Consider the following 17,113-nt stretch of genomic DNA (forward strand, 5'->3'; position numbering starts at 1 on the left):
AAAGATAATTTGAGCCAGACTTAATGGGATGGTAGCTGCGGAGATGGGGATATGGACTTCGATGTAGATTGGAAGTATGGGGTGCCATTAGAAGAAAAATTATTCAAAGCAATAAAATATTTTTTAAAATGGGGGGGAGGCAGGTAAGAAACCTTGCCTTTTCTCTCTTTCTTGTTTGAGACGCTTTCCTTTTTGAATTACAATATTACAGTGACAACCAAAACAATGGTGAGAATGGCAGAGAAGAGAGGTTTGTTAGAGCAACCTGTAGAGAAAGGAATTATACCAGATTTAGTTCAGCAAATGCTTGAAGAATTGGGAAATAAATTAGCAGAATCACTTGATTCTAAACTAACTAATCTGATATCAAATTGACATCTTTTGAAAAAAGAATGGATAAAAGACTTGTAAAGATTAAAACAGGAGATTTTAAAAAGTTAAGATGATGGAAATCTGTTAAACAATTGTATGGAGAGGTAAATGTTAAAGACAAAGTGGAAATTTTAGAGTAAGATAGAAGTTACAGAAACCTGGAAAGAGAACCAGATAAATTAGCTATACTGACAGCCACAGGGAAGGAATTTTGATTGAGATTTAGAGTAATCCCAGAGAATTCTGATGAAGTTATTAAACAAAAGATCATTAAAGCCTTGGCAAAATTTTCTGGATTGGGAAGAGAAAGACACAAAGTCAAAAATACATAAATTCCAGATTTGTAAGAACAAGAAATATTGCAAGGGATGTTTTAGTGTGCTTTGTCAAGAAGATGACAAGGTATCAGGTGTTTCAGCAGCATTTTAATACTATATTGAAGAATGAGAATACAAATATCATGTCCTTAAAGAAATTCCTGTTAAGAATTTTATGTAAGGGAGGGGAGATTTTTTGACAGAGAGCAGAAAAGGGACAAATTGGAAGGTGTGATTTTTTTTTAGTTTGGAACAACAGAAGTCTTGACTGGATTCTATTCAAAAGATGAGGGAATTTTTAGAAAAATACATTTGGAATTGGAATTGAAATGAAGGTATCAGAGGAGACTACACAAAAACTCCAGCAGGTGCAATAAGAAATTGAAAGACATGATACTGATCTATGATAGATTTTTTCTAAACTTTTGGCTTGATGATGCATGATAAATACTTAAAGTGGAATATAAATGGAGCAAATGCTCCTCAAAAGAGAGCAAAAATCATTATTTGAAAACAATTAAAAGATACAATTTGTATACATGTTGTATACATGCTAACAAAAATACATAAAATATTTAATTCATAAAAATTTGGATGAATTTATTTTTGCAAAGGAATTGTTTTGCATATAAATCTCCAACTAAAACCAGAATTTGAATTGATTAATGGTAGATTTGCTAATGGAACTTAATTTAGATGGGGCTAGATTTTGATACTGGGAATTGATGCTTCAAATTACTTTATAAGAAACATATGGAGAATTTTATAGTTTTTTCCTATGAAAATTGATGGTTGATGAGGGATTGTAATGGAATGAACTCCCCACAAATGGACAGAACCTCTGGGAAAAAAAAGGATTACTCAACAACTTACCAAAAGTTTTTTAACTTGGTGGGCAACTTAGGGTTGGTTCATATATGAAGACAGAAAAAAAGCAATTAAAAAGAGTTTACTCACATTTCTTAAAAACATAAGTCTTTTTCAAGAATAAACATGATTTGGATTTCAAAGGATTTGGCCACTGCGATTTCTAAAATAAAGATATTACCAAAGACTTTTTTGGATCATAATCCTGTTGAGTTTGATTTACAAAAAAATCTACAATTTTTTGATTTACAAAAAAAAAGTCTTCTTTAAGATGAAGACTCAAGAAAAGTTGCTAGATAAAGAAGCAATAATGAAATATTGTAAAAAAGAAACCAAAATAATTATTAAAAATAATTCAGTTAAGGGCATTGATTTACGAACGGATTGGGTGCAAGTAAAGGTTTTATTAGAGGTCATAGCAGTGATCTTAAAAGAACAGTCAAGAGAAATCACAGCCTATTTTAGATGAAATCAAGGGAAAAGAAGAATTAAAGAATTCTCTGCAGAAGACAAGTATTTTTCAATAAATTAAGTTTCTACAATGGCAATTATCTATGTTAACAGTAAGAGAAATGGAAAAAAATGAATTATGCAAAACAAAAGAAAATGAGTTTGCAAATATACCAGGGAAGCGACTAACATAAATTATGAAAAGAAAAAGAAAAGAAAATGGTATTGAAATTACGAGGGGGAAATATTATATTAATGGACAATGAGACTATATAAAAATCATTTCATCAATATTATTGTAATTTGTACAAAGGAAGTGAAATCTCCCTAGAGAAAATAGATGAATATCTAAAGAAACAAAATTTACTCAGGAATATAGAATAAAGACAGATTACGAATGGACCTGTAATAATAAGGGAAGTTTCTGAAGCTCTAAAAAAGATTAAACTAGGAAAGATTCCTGGACCAGACGGATTATCAGGTTCTTATTATAAATATTTTAAGGATGAACTTTTACAACCTTTACGAAACATGATTAACTTTACCCTACAGGGAGGAAGGATGGTTGGAAAGAGGTGGATATAACATTAACATCCAAAGGACAAAATAGGACTTTAACAAGACATTATGGACTATTGAACAATAACTACCAGTTGTACAAGTTGTTCACAACAATCCTGACTGATAGACCAAAAATATTTCTGCAAGAATATATTCATGAGGGACATTTTGGGTTTTACCATAAAAAAAAGTTTAAAGGACAATGTCAGAAATATATTAGACATTTTGGAATATTTAGAACAACATAATGAAAACACATGTCACTGATCTTCAAAGAAACAGAAAAGGCCTTTGACAATCTGAATGGGGCTTTCTTGTTTAAGATTATGGAAGTTATGAATTTTGGAAAGAACATCATAAAACAAAGATAAGACCAATCTACACTTCAGAAAAAACAAAAATAATTGTTAAAAGAGATTTAACAAAATGCTGTGAGATACAACAATGAATAGGGATGGCCTCTCCTCCTTTTGTGGAAGTAAAAATTTTAAAAGAAACTTTTAAAATTTTAAGGGCTTTTGCAAATGAACTAGTATTGGTTCTGGAAATTCTTTTAAAGGGAATAGAAATGGGCAAATTAAAAACATTTTTTGCATTGGGAGATTTTAATGTTAATAAACAGAAGATTATTTGGATATCATTATGACAAATATGAAACGCATTTATTTTAAAATAATTATGTTAAGATATAGAATGAAGTTAAAACATATGATATGATGGGATAAAATTGCCATTGTTGGGAACAACTTCTGGGATAATAATTAATGTCTCACCTAGACTGATGGTTTTATAATACCTGTTTTGACAAGTAATTTAAGCAGTTTCAGAATACATTTAAATTTGCGCAGCACAAATTTGTTTTGTAACAAATTTGTTACAAAGTAAAAATCTGTTAAGTTTTTACTTTTAATTTCCATTGTGAAATATAGTGTTACAAGATGCAAAGGATACTCTCAGCTCAACTTTCCTTCACAAGCAATTATTGTGGGAAACTAGGAGGAAGAAGGATTATTATGTATATCCACACTAAGAGTTATTTATTAAAAAAAATAAAGTCAAGATGGATGGATGGATGGAAGGAAGGAAGGAAGGAAGACTTAATTTGTCTAATTTGAAATTGTATTTTGCAGTTTGCTGTTTGATTTGGGTGCTATAGAGAAACAGAAGCTTTTGGGAGTTAGAAAGACATGACCTGAAATTTGAGTGGCATAGATATTTGTGATATAACAAGTCAAGGTCAGTGTAGATTTTTAAAAAACATGTTAGACATTCCATACTGAGAATATGGAATAGATACAAACCCATGTTGTGCCTGAAAATACTTCAGAGGCTCTTAGGACAAGAACCATGTCACAGAGGAGAAATAATAAGCAAAACACAAATGGCTAACTTATCATGAGATATTGGAATTTTATCAAGGGGAATGGAAAATAAAATCAAGGGAAAAACTAGTGGCAGAGAAATATAACTATCAATGATTCCCTTTTTTATAATTATTAGAAAGATTTAAACTAGATAAAATAATTTATGGATCTGAACTTTCTAAGACTGAGTGTCAAATAGAATTGTACAGAAATGATGAATATGTAAATGCTAAAATGTATAGATTGTTCTTGAAATTTGAAAGAGGAGAAGAACATGTGAAAGATTATATGATAAAGTGGGATAAAAATTTTGGTTGTAAAATAGTGATTAAAAAAGGGAAAATATGTGGCTATATGTTAGGATTCACAGGATCTTAACATTACTATACATTGCAATCATAGACTTTTCCTTTGGGACTGGTAGACAAACAGTTGGAAAAAAGTCATGGACTTTGTTTTTGTATATGATAACTGCAGAGATTATTTTATGTGCAGAGATTGAAAGATTTGGCACTGCACACAATGGAAGAATGATTGTTGAAAATGATGGAACTTGCTGAGATGGCTAAATTGACTTTTTTGATCAGAGAAAAGACAATATCTACATTTATTGCTGACTGGAAACCCCATTAAACAGAAAACAATGAACTTCATGATTTATGGTTTTGATGATTAAACAGAATAGAGTATAGAAAGAGAGCTGTTATAACTATAGAGTAAGAGCTAAACTTATAAGAGTATATATACGGTAACTGCTATAAAAATAATCAGAAATTTTGTATCTTTTTTCTTCCTTTTCTATTTTTTTCTTTACCTTTTCTCTCTCATGCACTTCTCTTTGATTTCTTTCCCTTTTTTCTTTTTCTTTTTTCTTACTTTACATTAGTTTGTGTTAGTTTTTATATTGGTTTATGCATTTGTATTGTTGTATGTATGTGTGTTTATATAAAGTTACTGGGTCATCCCATTTTTGCAGAACTCCAATTCCACAGCTCCATATATTTTTAAAAACAGAACTGCACAAAGGAGAGGGGGTTCCTTTTGTGCCGGAGTGCTTTGATTAGTCTTTTTACAGAGAACATGTTTTGTACTTTAGCATTTCTCTGCACTCAGAACCACGATGGAACTCCTTTTTTCATTCTTCATGCTTTCCACTGAATTGTTAATCCTAATCAATTTCCGAATCTTAACACTTAGCAATTGGGTTTCTTCAAGAGAAGAGATTCTATAGGTCTAAAGCAACTTCTAAAAATGACCTGGCCCAGCTCCTCTCAGCCCCACTTAATTGACAGTAAAGTACACTACTAGAGCAGTTTAGGGCAGCAACAATGGGTGGGATTTCGGATAATGACTGGCCTGAAGAATGAAAATACATCCTTGCTTATTCTTGCACTTGAAACAAAACATCTATCCATGTCAAGAGACCCTAAATCAAGTTAAATCCAAGGATTTATAATTTCACGTTGGCTACTAGATTTGGCTTGCAAAAATCCAGTCAGTCACTAGATGTAGAATATTCTGGTTTATGGCTACCACTAGATGATCTAACTTAAATCTGATAGGTCTACTCAAAGGCTCTTGGACTTAGCTAGACCAGTGGCCCCCAACCTTTTGGGCACCAGGGACTGGTCCCATGGAGAGATTTTTCTGTGGACCGGAGGGAGCGTGGTTTTGCATGCTGCTGCATCCCACCGATAGGGCTCGACTTGTTTGTGTGGCCTGGTTTCTGGCATACTGCGGACCCCTGGGCTAGACTACACTCACAATTAATTAGAAGCACAGATCCCAATTGCTGGGAAAAAATATACAGGCCTTGCTCTCCCCACCCCTTATAGCCCATTCTTAAAATAGAGGATGTTGATTCAGAAAGTCTTTGTTTGGTTTCAAAAGACTTCTTATAGCTCTCTAACCAGAACAATCTTCAGATATCCAACATCTGTGGGGAGACTACAGTTCTGGGACTGGTGTGTAGTTTTGCATTTGAAAAACTGTGAGAGAATTTCCCACAAGATTTAATCTTTAAAAAGGAAACTCTGGAACATTGGCCATGTTGACTAAGAATTCAGAGTTTTGTACCCAACATATTCTAACATATTAGAAAGCTTCCAGGTTCAAACATTTTAGAGTGTTCTTTTTTTGGGTAATCTGAGTTCCACAGAATTAAGGGGGAGGGAATTTCTTTGAAAGGGGCTAATGGGGGGGGGAGGAAGACCTTGAACTCAGCCATCCAATCCTGTTCTTCCCCTCAAACTTGCTAAGTCACCAGCTTTCGCAAGCTGGGTTTGTCAGAAGCTCCACCTCTCTTGGTCAGGAGTTCCAGGAACTATTCTTTTTTAACAAACAGGTTCTGCAGCCTGAAAAAAAAATGAAAAACCCTGGTCTAGAATTTCTCTTTTAAATCTCTAAATTCTTTTATCCTTTCTTAAGTGAAAGGAGATAAACACACATACAAACAGAGGCACATTCCTTTTTTCTTTTTCTTTTTTTAGATTTACACTCAAGACATAATAGTTCAGGATGGTTGTTAAGGAAAAAATGGAAGTACAAAAAATACATTTTTTTTTACTTCACATGACACTGACAAAGACTAACTGGCTTAGGCTTGTGCAGTTGTGTAGACCTGCTTCCACTGAGTTTTATGACAGAAGGGATGGCACAGCTGACTGGCACAGCTGGTTCCTCCAGGGCGGGGGGGGGGGGAAACTCCTTATCACCAGCTTCAGGGGGTTATCAGACTTGGCAGAGTAAAGCCCAGCCTCTTTTGAGAAGGTCTTGGAGAAATGCAACATGTTAATTACATAGCAGAGATATAGCTATGTCTATACAACCATAACATACAATGCCACAGCAAATCACAGAGGACAGAGGAGAAACTATTATTCCGAATCTTGATTCCCTCTTCTTAAAAGTACAGTAATGCATCTCTGAGCAGACTTAAACCTGCTCCTATCACAGAGTTTAAAAGGAAGGTCTGACCCACAATGTATGCTGGGCCTTGAGTCAATGCTCAGATTGCTGAAAGCTAAGTTGTTAAAACTCCCCTTCTGGGTTGCCAAGATCCACAACGAAGTGTGACATTCCACCCACTGCAAGGAAAAGCAAAGTTAAGGCCACATTCAAGAGGTTGAGAACTTGGAAAGTGAATGGCAGCCAAAATAACATTAGCTTTGCCATTCCAAAAGTACTCCACTTATAGTAGAAAATTCAACGGAATGGATGAATCTCATTGGTCAGCTCCACGTCAACATCAGAGAGCCCATCATGCCACTCAACCCCTCCTCAACATTTTCCACATATGGCAGTGAAATTACAGCACTGAATATTGTCTGTAACAACCTCAGAAGCAGCCAAAAAAAAAAAAAAAGGTGAATCTGCAAAAACATTAATAAGGTTGTGAACTGCTTCACAGTGCTTAAATTTGTTTTGCTGCATCAGAATGGGTCTCTGTTTCAAGTTGCAAATCTGCTTTGATAGAGTCATCTGCTTGAAGCTTCCTCAGATCAAAGGTTACCTTCGGAAGATTTGAACAGCCCTAACTTACAGCACAATTATTTTTGGAATGTTGATTGTATCTGGTTGCTCAACAAGAGATAAGGCTAAAACCTTGGATAATTTTTGATTAAGAAGATAAAAAAGAGAGTTTGTGTTTTTAAATATTAGAGATAATCAAATACATTCAAATACACTTTCTTTGACCCTAGGCCAAAACAGGAGACAGACAATAAAACAGTCATAGTTCAAACTTAAGCCCATTGATACGTATGGCGCTCATCTGTGTTCTAAGGAAACACAATGTTTCATTGTTGAATGGCAGAATTTTGCAACTCCGTAGTTCTCTTTAGAGACTCGGACTGCCAGGAAAAAGTTATGTAAAACTGCTCAGGGTGACCCGATCAGTGATATGAAGAAATTATAGATTCCTCCCTCTTCCTGCTTCTTCGTAGAACTGGAAGTCAAACTCGCCATCTGGCAACAACTGGCAGTATGTTCTTGCCAAGCTTCACATTGCTGGCACAGTCCAGGAAGTTCGTTTTAGAAAGGAATCTTTAATGCTTGTCTTGGAATGAACACAGATCTAGGAAACTTTAAAAGGAATTTCCCATCCTCATTTATACTGACCTCACTAAGGCAAGATCCCTTTGAATGATTTGAAAAGCTTTCTTTCCCAGCTCTCTCACTACCTGGGCTGAGTTGCCACTTGTGAGATAAGCTGCCAACACCCTTTGTCTGTTGATTGATTGTGTCTACTCTGCTTTCCATGCCTTTCTCAGCCTGCCCACAAGCTCTTCACAGTATACAAAAAAAGAAAAAAAAACATACCCTCAACCTATGGCACCACTAGATAACAGAAAGAAGTGAATACTGCTAAATTGGAAGGCTCCAAAAAAGTAAGACTCCACTCCAAGAAGATATTTAACAGGGTTTTTAATGGCTATTCACCACAGAGATCTACATTCTGAGGCCATCTACTCTTTAAGTCAGAGCTCTTCAAACTTATGCTGGCTAGATAATTCTGGGAGTTGAAGTCCACAAGTCTTAAAGCTGCCAAGTTTGAAGAGCTCTGCTTTAAGTGATGGTGACATTCTCATATCACGGATTCACTTGGGGTCTCTCTCCCTGTTGTGAAAATATTTGTAAATTAAATGGACAAACAGCCCCCCCCCATGTGATTGGGTTTTTTTTATGTTGTTGTTTATTTTGGGAATATAATTTGTAGCAGCTTTTTAGGGAGAGATAGTGTGGGAACCAGTTGAAAAAAAAAATCCAAGATTGTAAAGAGGAACTTTCATGAAGCTAGTATTGACTCCATAAATAGGTACTGGGGTGGGTGGGGTAATAAAGATTATCCCTACAATCTTAACACTTCAACACTTATAAACAATTTGAACTGCTATCTAAATATACTGCAATCTTCTTTATTTCCCAAAAAACTGTAGTCACTCACAATTTTTTTGGCAAATTGTACATTGCCCAAGCATTCATTTGGTGGTTTAGTTCTCATTTTCCACTCTTAAGCAGTAGATGTCCCAAAATTGACTAGAAGCTATTAAGTTTCCATGGGCTAGACCAAAATATCAGCAATGATCTGTCAGATATCTTTTTCCATTTTCTAGAAAAAGCACTGTTTTATTTGGGTATTTCACAGCAATTTTACTTTTTCATTTCTCTTCTGGCATCAATTGTCCCAAACATTTAACTCCCTGGACCTAATCTTAGGACTGGGAGTGACACTATTCAGAAACATCTGGATACTTCAAAGTCAGCTGGTAGCAACCTGCAAAGCTTCCTTTTCCTCCAAGTAAGTGATTTTTTTAAAAAAAAATCAGTTTGTTATAAACATGTCCAATCAGAAAAGCATAAAGGAACTACAGGTAGTCCTTCACTTATGACCACAATTGAGCCCAAGATTTACATTGGTGAGACATGTGTTAAGTGAATTTTGCCCCATTTTACAATCTTTCTTGCCACAGTTGTTAAGTGAATCATGGCAGTAGTCAACCAGTCAGTAACATGGGCGTTAAGTGAATCTGGCTTCCCCATTGACTTTGCTTGTCAGACGGTCACAAAGGGTGATCATATGACTCCAGGATGCGGCATCCGTCATAAATGTGAATCAGTTGCCAAGCATCTGAATTTTGATCATGTGGATGCTGGAGTGGTTGTAAATGTGAAAAATTGTCATAAGTCACTTTTTTCAGTGCCGTTGTAACTTCAAACGGTCACTATATGAACTGTTGCAAGTCAAGGACTACCTGTAGTGGTGTCAAGGGAAAAAATGCATTCAGATGCACCATGCAGGAATTTATGTTGGAAAGATTGCACTTAGAGAAAGAACAAAGTTGCTCTTCATTTTTTTCATAATTCTCTGTAGACAAGCTGTCTATTTAGGCAGCAAGAATAGAAGACAAGCTCTGAAGATTATTTCAGTTTGGATAGTAGCTAGATATGGTATTTATCTGTCCATATAGGAAACATGCATTGTTTATTCAATGCTGAATGATGTTATTGTTTATTTTTTTAGTGTTTTCTTTTTTCTTTTTTTTTGCTTTCCTGATTTTAGAATTGAGAAATTGGATCCAATTGCTCATTTCTTTTTCAGACTAGGAAGAGGTTCAGAATGGAGAGAAACAAGTATGCTGTAGGTTGATGTCCTGAATCAGGAAAAAATTTACATCGGTTGAGTCCAAACATTCTTGCAGCCAAATGCTTTCAAATATGATAAAAGTGTCTTACTTTCAAGTAGGTGGCAAGATGGAAGCATCAGATAATAAGAACAGTAATGTTGTAATCCAGATTTCTTAGTAAGTAGCTAATTATTTGGCCACCTGCGATGTGCTGTCGTAGCTGGGGAAGTCCCCAAGGGCAGAGGGAGGAATTTCCTCATGTGTGCTGGATATCAACAGATCTGGCATTTGGAGAATGTGCACGACTAGCAATTAAAGTTACTAGCCTTGGTGTCAAAGGATGAAGCTGATGGGTAAGCCTGGCTCTTATCATTCACTGCTTCCTTTCAAAGTGGGCATTTTCCTTGTTTAGGCTGGACTACGTCAGTGCTCTATTTCATGGGAAGAAACATTTGTTTCTTCAAAACATTAATGTGAATAAATTTTGGTCCGTTTTATGGAACACTGATGCAGTAGGCAATACAATCATTGCTTACATGAATAGTAAATTGAAATCAGGACTTAAACCAGTGTTGGGTTCGCACCGGTTCTATAGAACCGGCAGTAAAACTGGTGGCTCCACCCACCGATCCTGACATCATCAAATTGCTTCTGCGCTTGCGCAAGCAAAGCAAGCATGCGTGTGCGGCCCCGCTGCGAACCGGTAGTAAAGGTAATTAGTACCCACCCCTGACTTAAACATATGTTATCTACATGAGAGTCAAACAGTGCAAGAGCGTAATAATACCTGCATTAATGATATAAATTGTTTTTTTTATTTTTCCAAAGGAAACATTTCCTGACATGCTAGTTATCTCGTGTTACAACAGTTCATTTAGTGACCATTTGGAGTTACAATGGCACTGAAAAAAAATAATTTCGGACCATTTTTCACACTTATGACCATTGCAGCATCCTCATGGTCATGTGCTTGAAAACTGATTCACATTTACAATGGTTGCAGTGTCCCGGGATCATGTGATCACCTTTTATGATCTTCTGTCCAGCAGAGTCAATGGGGAAACCAGATTCACTTAACAACGGTGTTATTAATTTAAAAACTGCAGTGATTCACTTAACAAATGTGGCAAGAAAAGTCATAAAATGGGACATACTCACTTAACAAATGTTTTATTTAGCAACATAAATTTTGGGCTCGGTTGTGGACGTAACTTGAGGACTACCTGTACGGCAATCCGTCCATTTATATCATGCCATGAGTAAAATGTTGGGACCATAATATGGGCAACACAATGCCATGGAATTAGGACTAGGATGCAATTAAAGTAAATAATTTACTAACACGCAACCCCCATATGGAGATTCCCATACACATGATAAACTATGCTTTGTTTCTTGTAATTGTCCCAGGTGTCTCTAAAAAGCATATCTTTTACATTGCCTATAAAAACTCTGCAAGAAAAATAGAGCTTGAGTGTGTATTTAATTCTTCATGATCAGGCTTAGAAAGCAAAGCATCTGTCTGTTCTTAGTTTCACATCCCAGCTAACCCAAATCTTCCACAGCCTACGTGAAAACATTCAGCACAACTCGCATGCATTGTTGTTGCAATATGATTTTGATGCCTCCGCACTTCTGGATAGTGCCAAAACCATCACGATAATCCCCGCATTACTTAGTTTAGCCACTCCTCCCCTCCCCACCCCTCCCTGGCACCTTCCTTCTCTGAAGAATGCCAGGTTGGTGAGAGCCATTTTGTCAATGTGTTTCTATGGCAAGGCTCAAAATGCACAACATGCACCTTATGCGTAACAGCCTTACCAGGGAAAATATGGTTTTAATAATATTGGTAAAGAAAACACTAAAAAGGGACAGCATATAAGATAGAAGAGAACAGCCAAAAATGCCTCCAGGGAGATGTGGAGTGTACAAAAGAGAAATGGGCTTTCAATCTGCTTGTATTCAGTGTTTATTTGCTTCAGCCATAATCATCCTATATCTTAGTCCAAGAGAGTGGTGGGAAATCTCTGGCACTTCAGAGATGGCTATATATCCTAATCAGCAGAGGCAATGATAAGGAATGCTGGAATTTTAAGTTAGCAACTAGTTGAGATCCATCATCGTGATCTATTTACAGATAGTCCTCATTTAACAACTGCCTCATCTAGTGACCATTCGCAATTATGATGGTGATGAAAAAGTAACTTTATGACCGGTCCTCACATTTACAACCTTTGCAGGTCTGTAAAGCATAGAAAAACTAAAGTAAAAAAGTGAGCACATGTGCGGTTTCACTTAATGACCAAGTTGCCAGTTCCAATTGTAGTTGGAGCTAAAGGTGGATTACCTGTGTATATCATTGAATTATATTTTCCCTACAAGTAATTGATTCTGATTCCCAAAAGAATTCTGATTCCTACATATGACAATAGGGATTTGATAGGCCAACAGAATTAGTGTTTCAGAGACAAAACACTAAAGTTTCTAGTCAAATTATAAACCTGTTTCTTGCAAATAATTCAGTGATGCAATGCATCCTCAAAGCAAAACAGGGATTATTTCTTAATTTCCATTCCAAATTTCTCCGCCCTTCAGTTGATAGTAAATGGTTTGTTGTTCTGAACTAGCTCCTTGATGGAAAAGCCTTGAATTCACAAGCATAGGAAAACATGGAAGGTCAATAAATAATATTATTAATTTGATACTACTAATTTGTAGAATAGTCACTGTCAGTCACAATACTCAGAATATTGTATAGATGTTGATATCAGGAAACTATAAACCAGTGATAGGAAAAGGGAAATTGTAATGCATTTCTACAGTGTAGACCTTTGAGTTAGCTGAGTATTGAGCCATGTGGCTTCCTTTTCCAAAGTCCTACCTTTAATCTTATTGCTGGGAAGAAACAAAATGTAAGGACTTGCTTCATTAGATTGATTAGAAAATGAGTGGCATTTCCTATGTGTAGGATATTATTGGGGCATTCTCAGCAATTGACCTGGCTTTACAAATTATTTAGTATTTCTGCCATGCTATAGAAAAGAGCTGATGCTCATATTCTCTTTCCTTCCTGTGCTATGGGTTTTAGCCACAGGAATCACTGCTGAATGACACACGACACTCCTTTTCCTGTGCATTTTCCATTCTGCAGTTTACGATGCCCGTTGTGTGAACAGGAAAATTGAGTTGAGACTCTCTCCCACACATCATCCAGGAATACTCTACCATAGACATTCAGCCAAATCCAGCTTGCCCCTCTCCCTTAGGTAAAAATTAAATGCACCTAATGTGGACATCAATAGTACCATGACTGGCTTCCTATAATGAAGATTTACTCCTTTTCGAGTCAATTTTTTAAAATATATGACGGGGAAAATAATCTATAAGAAAAATGCTAAGGATTACCGACTTCCGTTTTGCTTCCCCAGCAACTATCCCATCTCCACAGAAGGCACTTTAAGCCTTATATGCATCATATATTCATCATAAGAAAGAAATCAAATCTATTCTTATACTATCTGACGTTTTTCTTCAGCTCCTAACTCACGTGACCTAATCTAGGTCACAAAAAAAACCATTTCACAGATCATTTGGATTGAGGAACAACTTGCAACATTGAGTCTTGCTACTCTGTCTGGTTTTCAGATAGCAGGAAGATAACACAAATAGAAAAACACATATTCACAAACCGAGGGAACACTGCTTATTTCCCAAGATGGTATTGAAATTCCTTACCACGTTGCTTGTGCTTTCAACAGGCCGTTTATCAGACCATACAACTATTGCCTAGATTAGTTTTCTTCCCTGCCAAAGGAAACCCCAAATAACATACAATCTGACCACCCCAAGACCAGGCTCCTTATGCTGGAAATGGAATGCCACTCTATAATCACATGACCAACAAAAAAGGCAGGCTAAAGTTGCGATGTGTGTTTTGCCAATGAGGCACCATAAATATATGTAGCCCGATGTGTCATCTTCAAAGCTTACTAACCACCTCATGTTTCATCACAGATGCTGCCAACACACCCACATACGACAACTGGGTACAATGTGCTTTGGTGGAAAAGATGGCATTCATTTCCCCCAATCATTTCGTCTTTCAAAGAAGCTCACTTTAAATATCCTAATCAGCCTTTATCTTTAAACATATTCGCCAAGTGCTAGGAATGCACTTTCCGGTGTCTTAGTACCAGATGTACTAAGAAACAGAGAATTATAACCCATTATAATATGCTGGGGTTTGAACCAAGAATAAGCAAACATACCCTCAGAAGAAGCAACTTACTGATGATGCACTCAACAAGTTCAAAGCCCACAAAAGGCAGCAATTAGGCAACACATGACGCAAATGTCTCTAATGAAGACAGCTGCCATGTTACTGAAGGCTGAATGAAAATAACAAATTTCTCTTTTTTTAAAAAAATGGTGGTGTCACTTGCATTTGGACATCATTAAACAGAACTGTCACAAAACATGGACCTCAGGGCCTTCTGTTTTTGCTGCCATTATTCTTTCCCGCCCCCTTGTGTTTTACATCCCAAGGCAATGAAAACCAACACGCGCCCGTGTGGGAGACCTCATGAAAATTGGAAAAATACGTCATCAATCCACGACAGCCACGCCCAGGTGGAGTTCATGGAATTCAGAGGTGCCAAAGAAGCTAAGCCAGGTCCAGCATTTAAAAAAAAAAAAGTCTATTCTAAGACAGCAGCCAAAGAAAACATGAAGTTAGCTCCGGATCTACAATTTCATGAGCATCCTAACCCAGTTGTTGAGCAGCTTTTGATTGACAAGAGAAAACCTTCAAGGGAGGTTAAGCAATCACAAAACAGGAGGAAACCCTCAAATCAACTTCACCCATGCAGCCCCCAACCCCTCCTCCAACATCCTTGAGAGATTGCGAGGAAGGCTTTTGAAGGGAACAGCTCCTCTACTGGCGCGATCGGCTCGGTGTAAGGCAAGCGATCTACAGAAACAGGGGGAGGACATGAAAGATCCCGGAGGGGGTCATCCACTCCCAACACCCTCATCTCCTCCATCCATCCATCCATCCATCCATCCTCAGCATTTTGACGTGTCATTTGCAGTAACACCCTGTGCCCAAATGCACGCAGCCTGCACCACAGCGAGCTCGGGAGGAGAGAAGGCAAAGGCAGGGACGGGCAAGGCAGGAAGAGCGGCGCTAAGGCAACCGCGGCATTTTAAGGAGGGTTCAACTGAGGACAACCGACATACTTGAAGGAGGGGGAGGAAAAGCGAGCGGCCGCCGCCGCGGGAGAAGAGCTCGGCTCGGCTCCCCTTCCTCGCATTAAACCCCTTGCCTTTTGCAAACAGGTTCGACTCCCGGGCCGTCCCCGCCCCCGGGCGCCCCTCCAACCCCCCCGCCCCTCCCCCCCCGCCGTTCACCTGAGTGCCGCCGCTCACCTGTGTGGACCCGGTAGTGAGCTTTGAGGTGGGAGGACTTGCCGTACACTTTGCCACAGCCGATGTAGGGGCACTTGTGTCTCTTTTCCGCCGCCAGCTTGCCTTTGACCGGCCCTCCGCCGTGCAGGAGGGTCAGGGCGCCGGGCCCTCGGGCAGCCTCCTGGCCCTCGGCCGGGCTGTGGGAAGGGCTCGATCCCGATTCGGTGGTCACGTCGCTGTCGGAACCTATGTCCTCGTCGGGGCTCTCCACGCTGTCGCTGCAGATGGAAGGGGCGGGGAGGGCTCTGTATTTGTTCAAGTCCAGCAAGCTCTTGGCGATGGTCACCAGCGTGCAATAATCCTTCCAGGCGTCCCGGGGGTCGTTCATTTCCTTGGTCACGACGGCAGCGGCGGCGGCGGTTTCCTCCTCGGGCATCTTCAGGACCTCGGCTTCGCGAGTCACGTCCGGGGGTGCCACGGAGCGGTTGGAAATGGAGACCAAGCACTGGGCAGCCACGAAGTCCATGTAAGCCACCGCTGACATTTTGCAGGCGACCGTCGGGCCCCCCGAGGTAATAATTTCAGAGGGGGAGGGGCAGGGCGAGGGCCCCGGGGCAAAACTTCTTCCGCGCTGCCTGCCTCTGACCGCCGCAGCCGCCGCCCTCTTGCCCTCCGAGGGCCAGGTAGGTAGGTGGGGTGGCGGTGTGACGAGCGCCGGGCGGCTGGGTCGCCTTCCTTCAGGTTGCGGATCGTGGGTGGAGGTGGGGTGGGTGGGGTGCCGTTGCAGCCAGGAGGGATCCACTGCCGGGGCTCGGCGTTTACATAACCACGATCATCCGGGATTCCCAGCCAGGAGAACCACCACTACCCTACCTTTTGACCCTCGGTCGCCGTCGCTTCCCGCGCCCCCTCTCCACGGACGCCGGACAACTCCAGATCGGTGACGCGTCGCGCGTGGGTCGTGCACTCCCGGACCCGCTTCTGTGACTAGACACTGATAAGGCTCCCTTCTTCGGAAAACAGGGTCACGAGTGGTGGTTTCAAGTAATCCAAGTAGCACCAGCAGGGAGTTTTCCCTGTTCTTCTTCTCCTCCTCCTCCTCCTCCTCCTCCTCCGCTTCTTCCTCTTCCTCCTCTTCCCCACCCCGCGAGGGGACGGAAAGCAGAAGAAAATCGAAAGGAGCTCGCGAAGAGCTCAGCGATCCTCGCACCCGAGCCGCCGCCGCCGCCGCCGCCGCTGCGTTTGCTTCTCCGCCCCCGCTTCGCGAGGCTTTCCAGCGCATTCACACACTCCTCAGAAGGCGCGGTGCTGAAACAGCAGCCCAAGCGTGAGGACTCTACGCAGCAGCAGCAGCAGCGACTGAGGCTGGATCAGCCCACTGCCTGACTCACTCCCCCCTCGCCTACGGCTCCTCAATGTTCCAGCACAGCCCTGCTCAGGACCGATTTCGCAGAAGCCCATCACGCAAAAGGTTCTTCCAGCGAGTTCCCCCCCCCCCTCCGCCCCTCCACCCCCAATTGGTCAGCCGGGAGAGTGATTCAACTCTGTTTACCTTCTCCTCCTTCCACTCAGAAGGTCCCTTTTTGCATGAGGGGTGTGCCTACAGACGGGGACCTCGGCCAATCCGAAGGTTTCCTCCCGATGCCTCGTG

General features: G+C 39.8%; 1 protein-coding gene across 1 annotated transcript in view; it reads right to left on the reverse strand.

The window, feature by feature from the left end:
* Nucleotides 1-16,825, reverse strand: part of KLF9 (KLF transcription factor 9) — a 29,279-nt gene extending 12,454 nt beyond the window's left edge. Inside the window, exon 1 of the mRNA XM_070938636.1 lies at nucleotides 15,484-16,825. Coding sequence (XP_070794737.1) covers nucleotides 15,484-16,006 — 523 coding nt within the window. The 5' untranslated portion in view covers nucleotides 16,007-16,825. The remainder of the gene's footprint in view (nucleotides 1-15,483) is intronic.
* Nucleotides 16,826-17,113: the final 288 nt, after the last annotated feature.

The sequence above is a fragment of the Pituophis catenifer genome, unplaced genomic scaffold (assembly GCF_029215685.1).
Source record: "Pituophis catenifer annectens isolate HBS135680 unplaced genomic scaffold, rPitCat1.0.hap2 SCAF_2, whole genome shotgun sequence".
Classification (NCBI taxonomy): Eukaryota; Metazoa; Chordata; class Lepidosauria; order Squamata; family Colubridae; genus Pituophis; species Pituophis catenifer.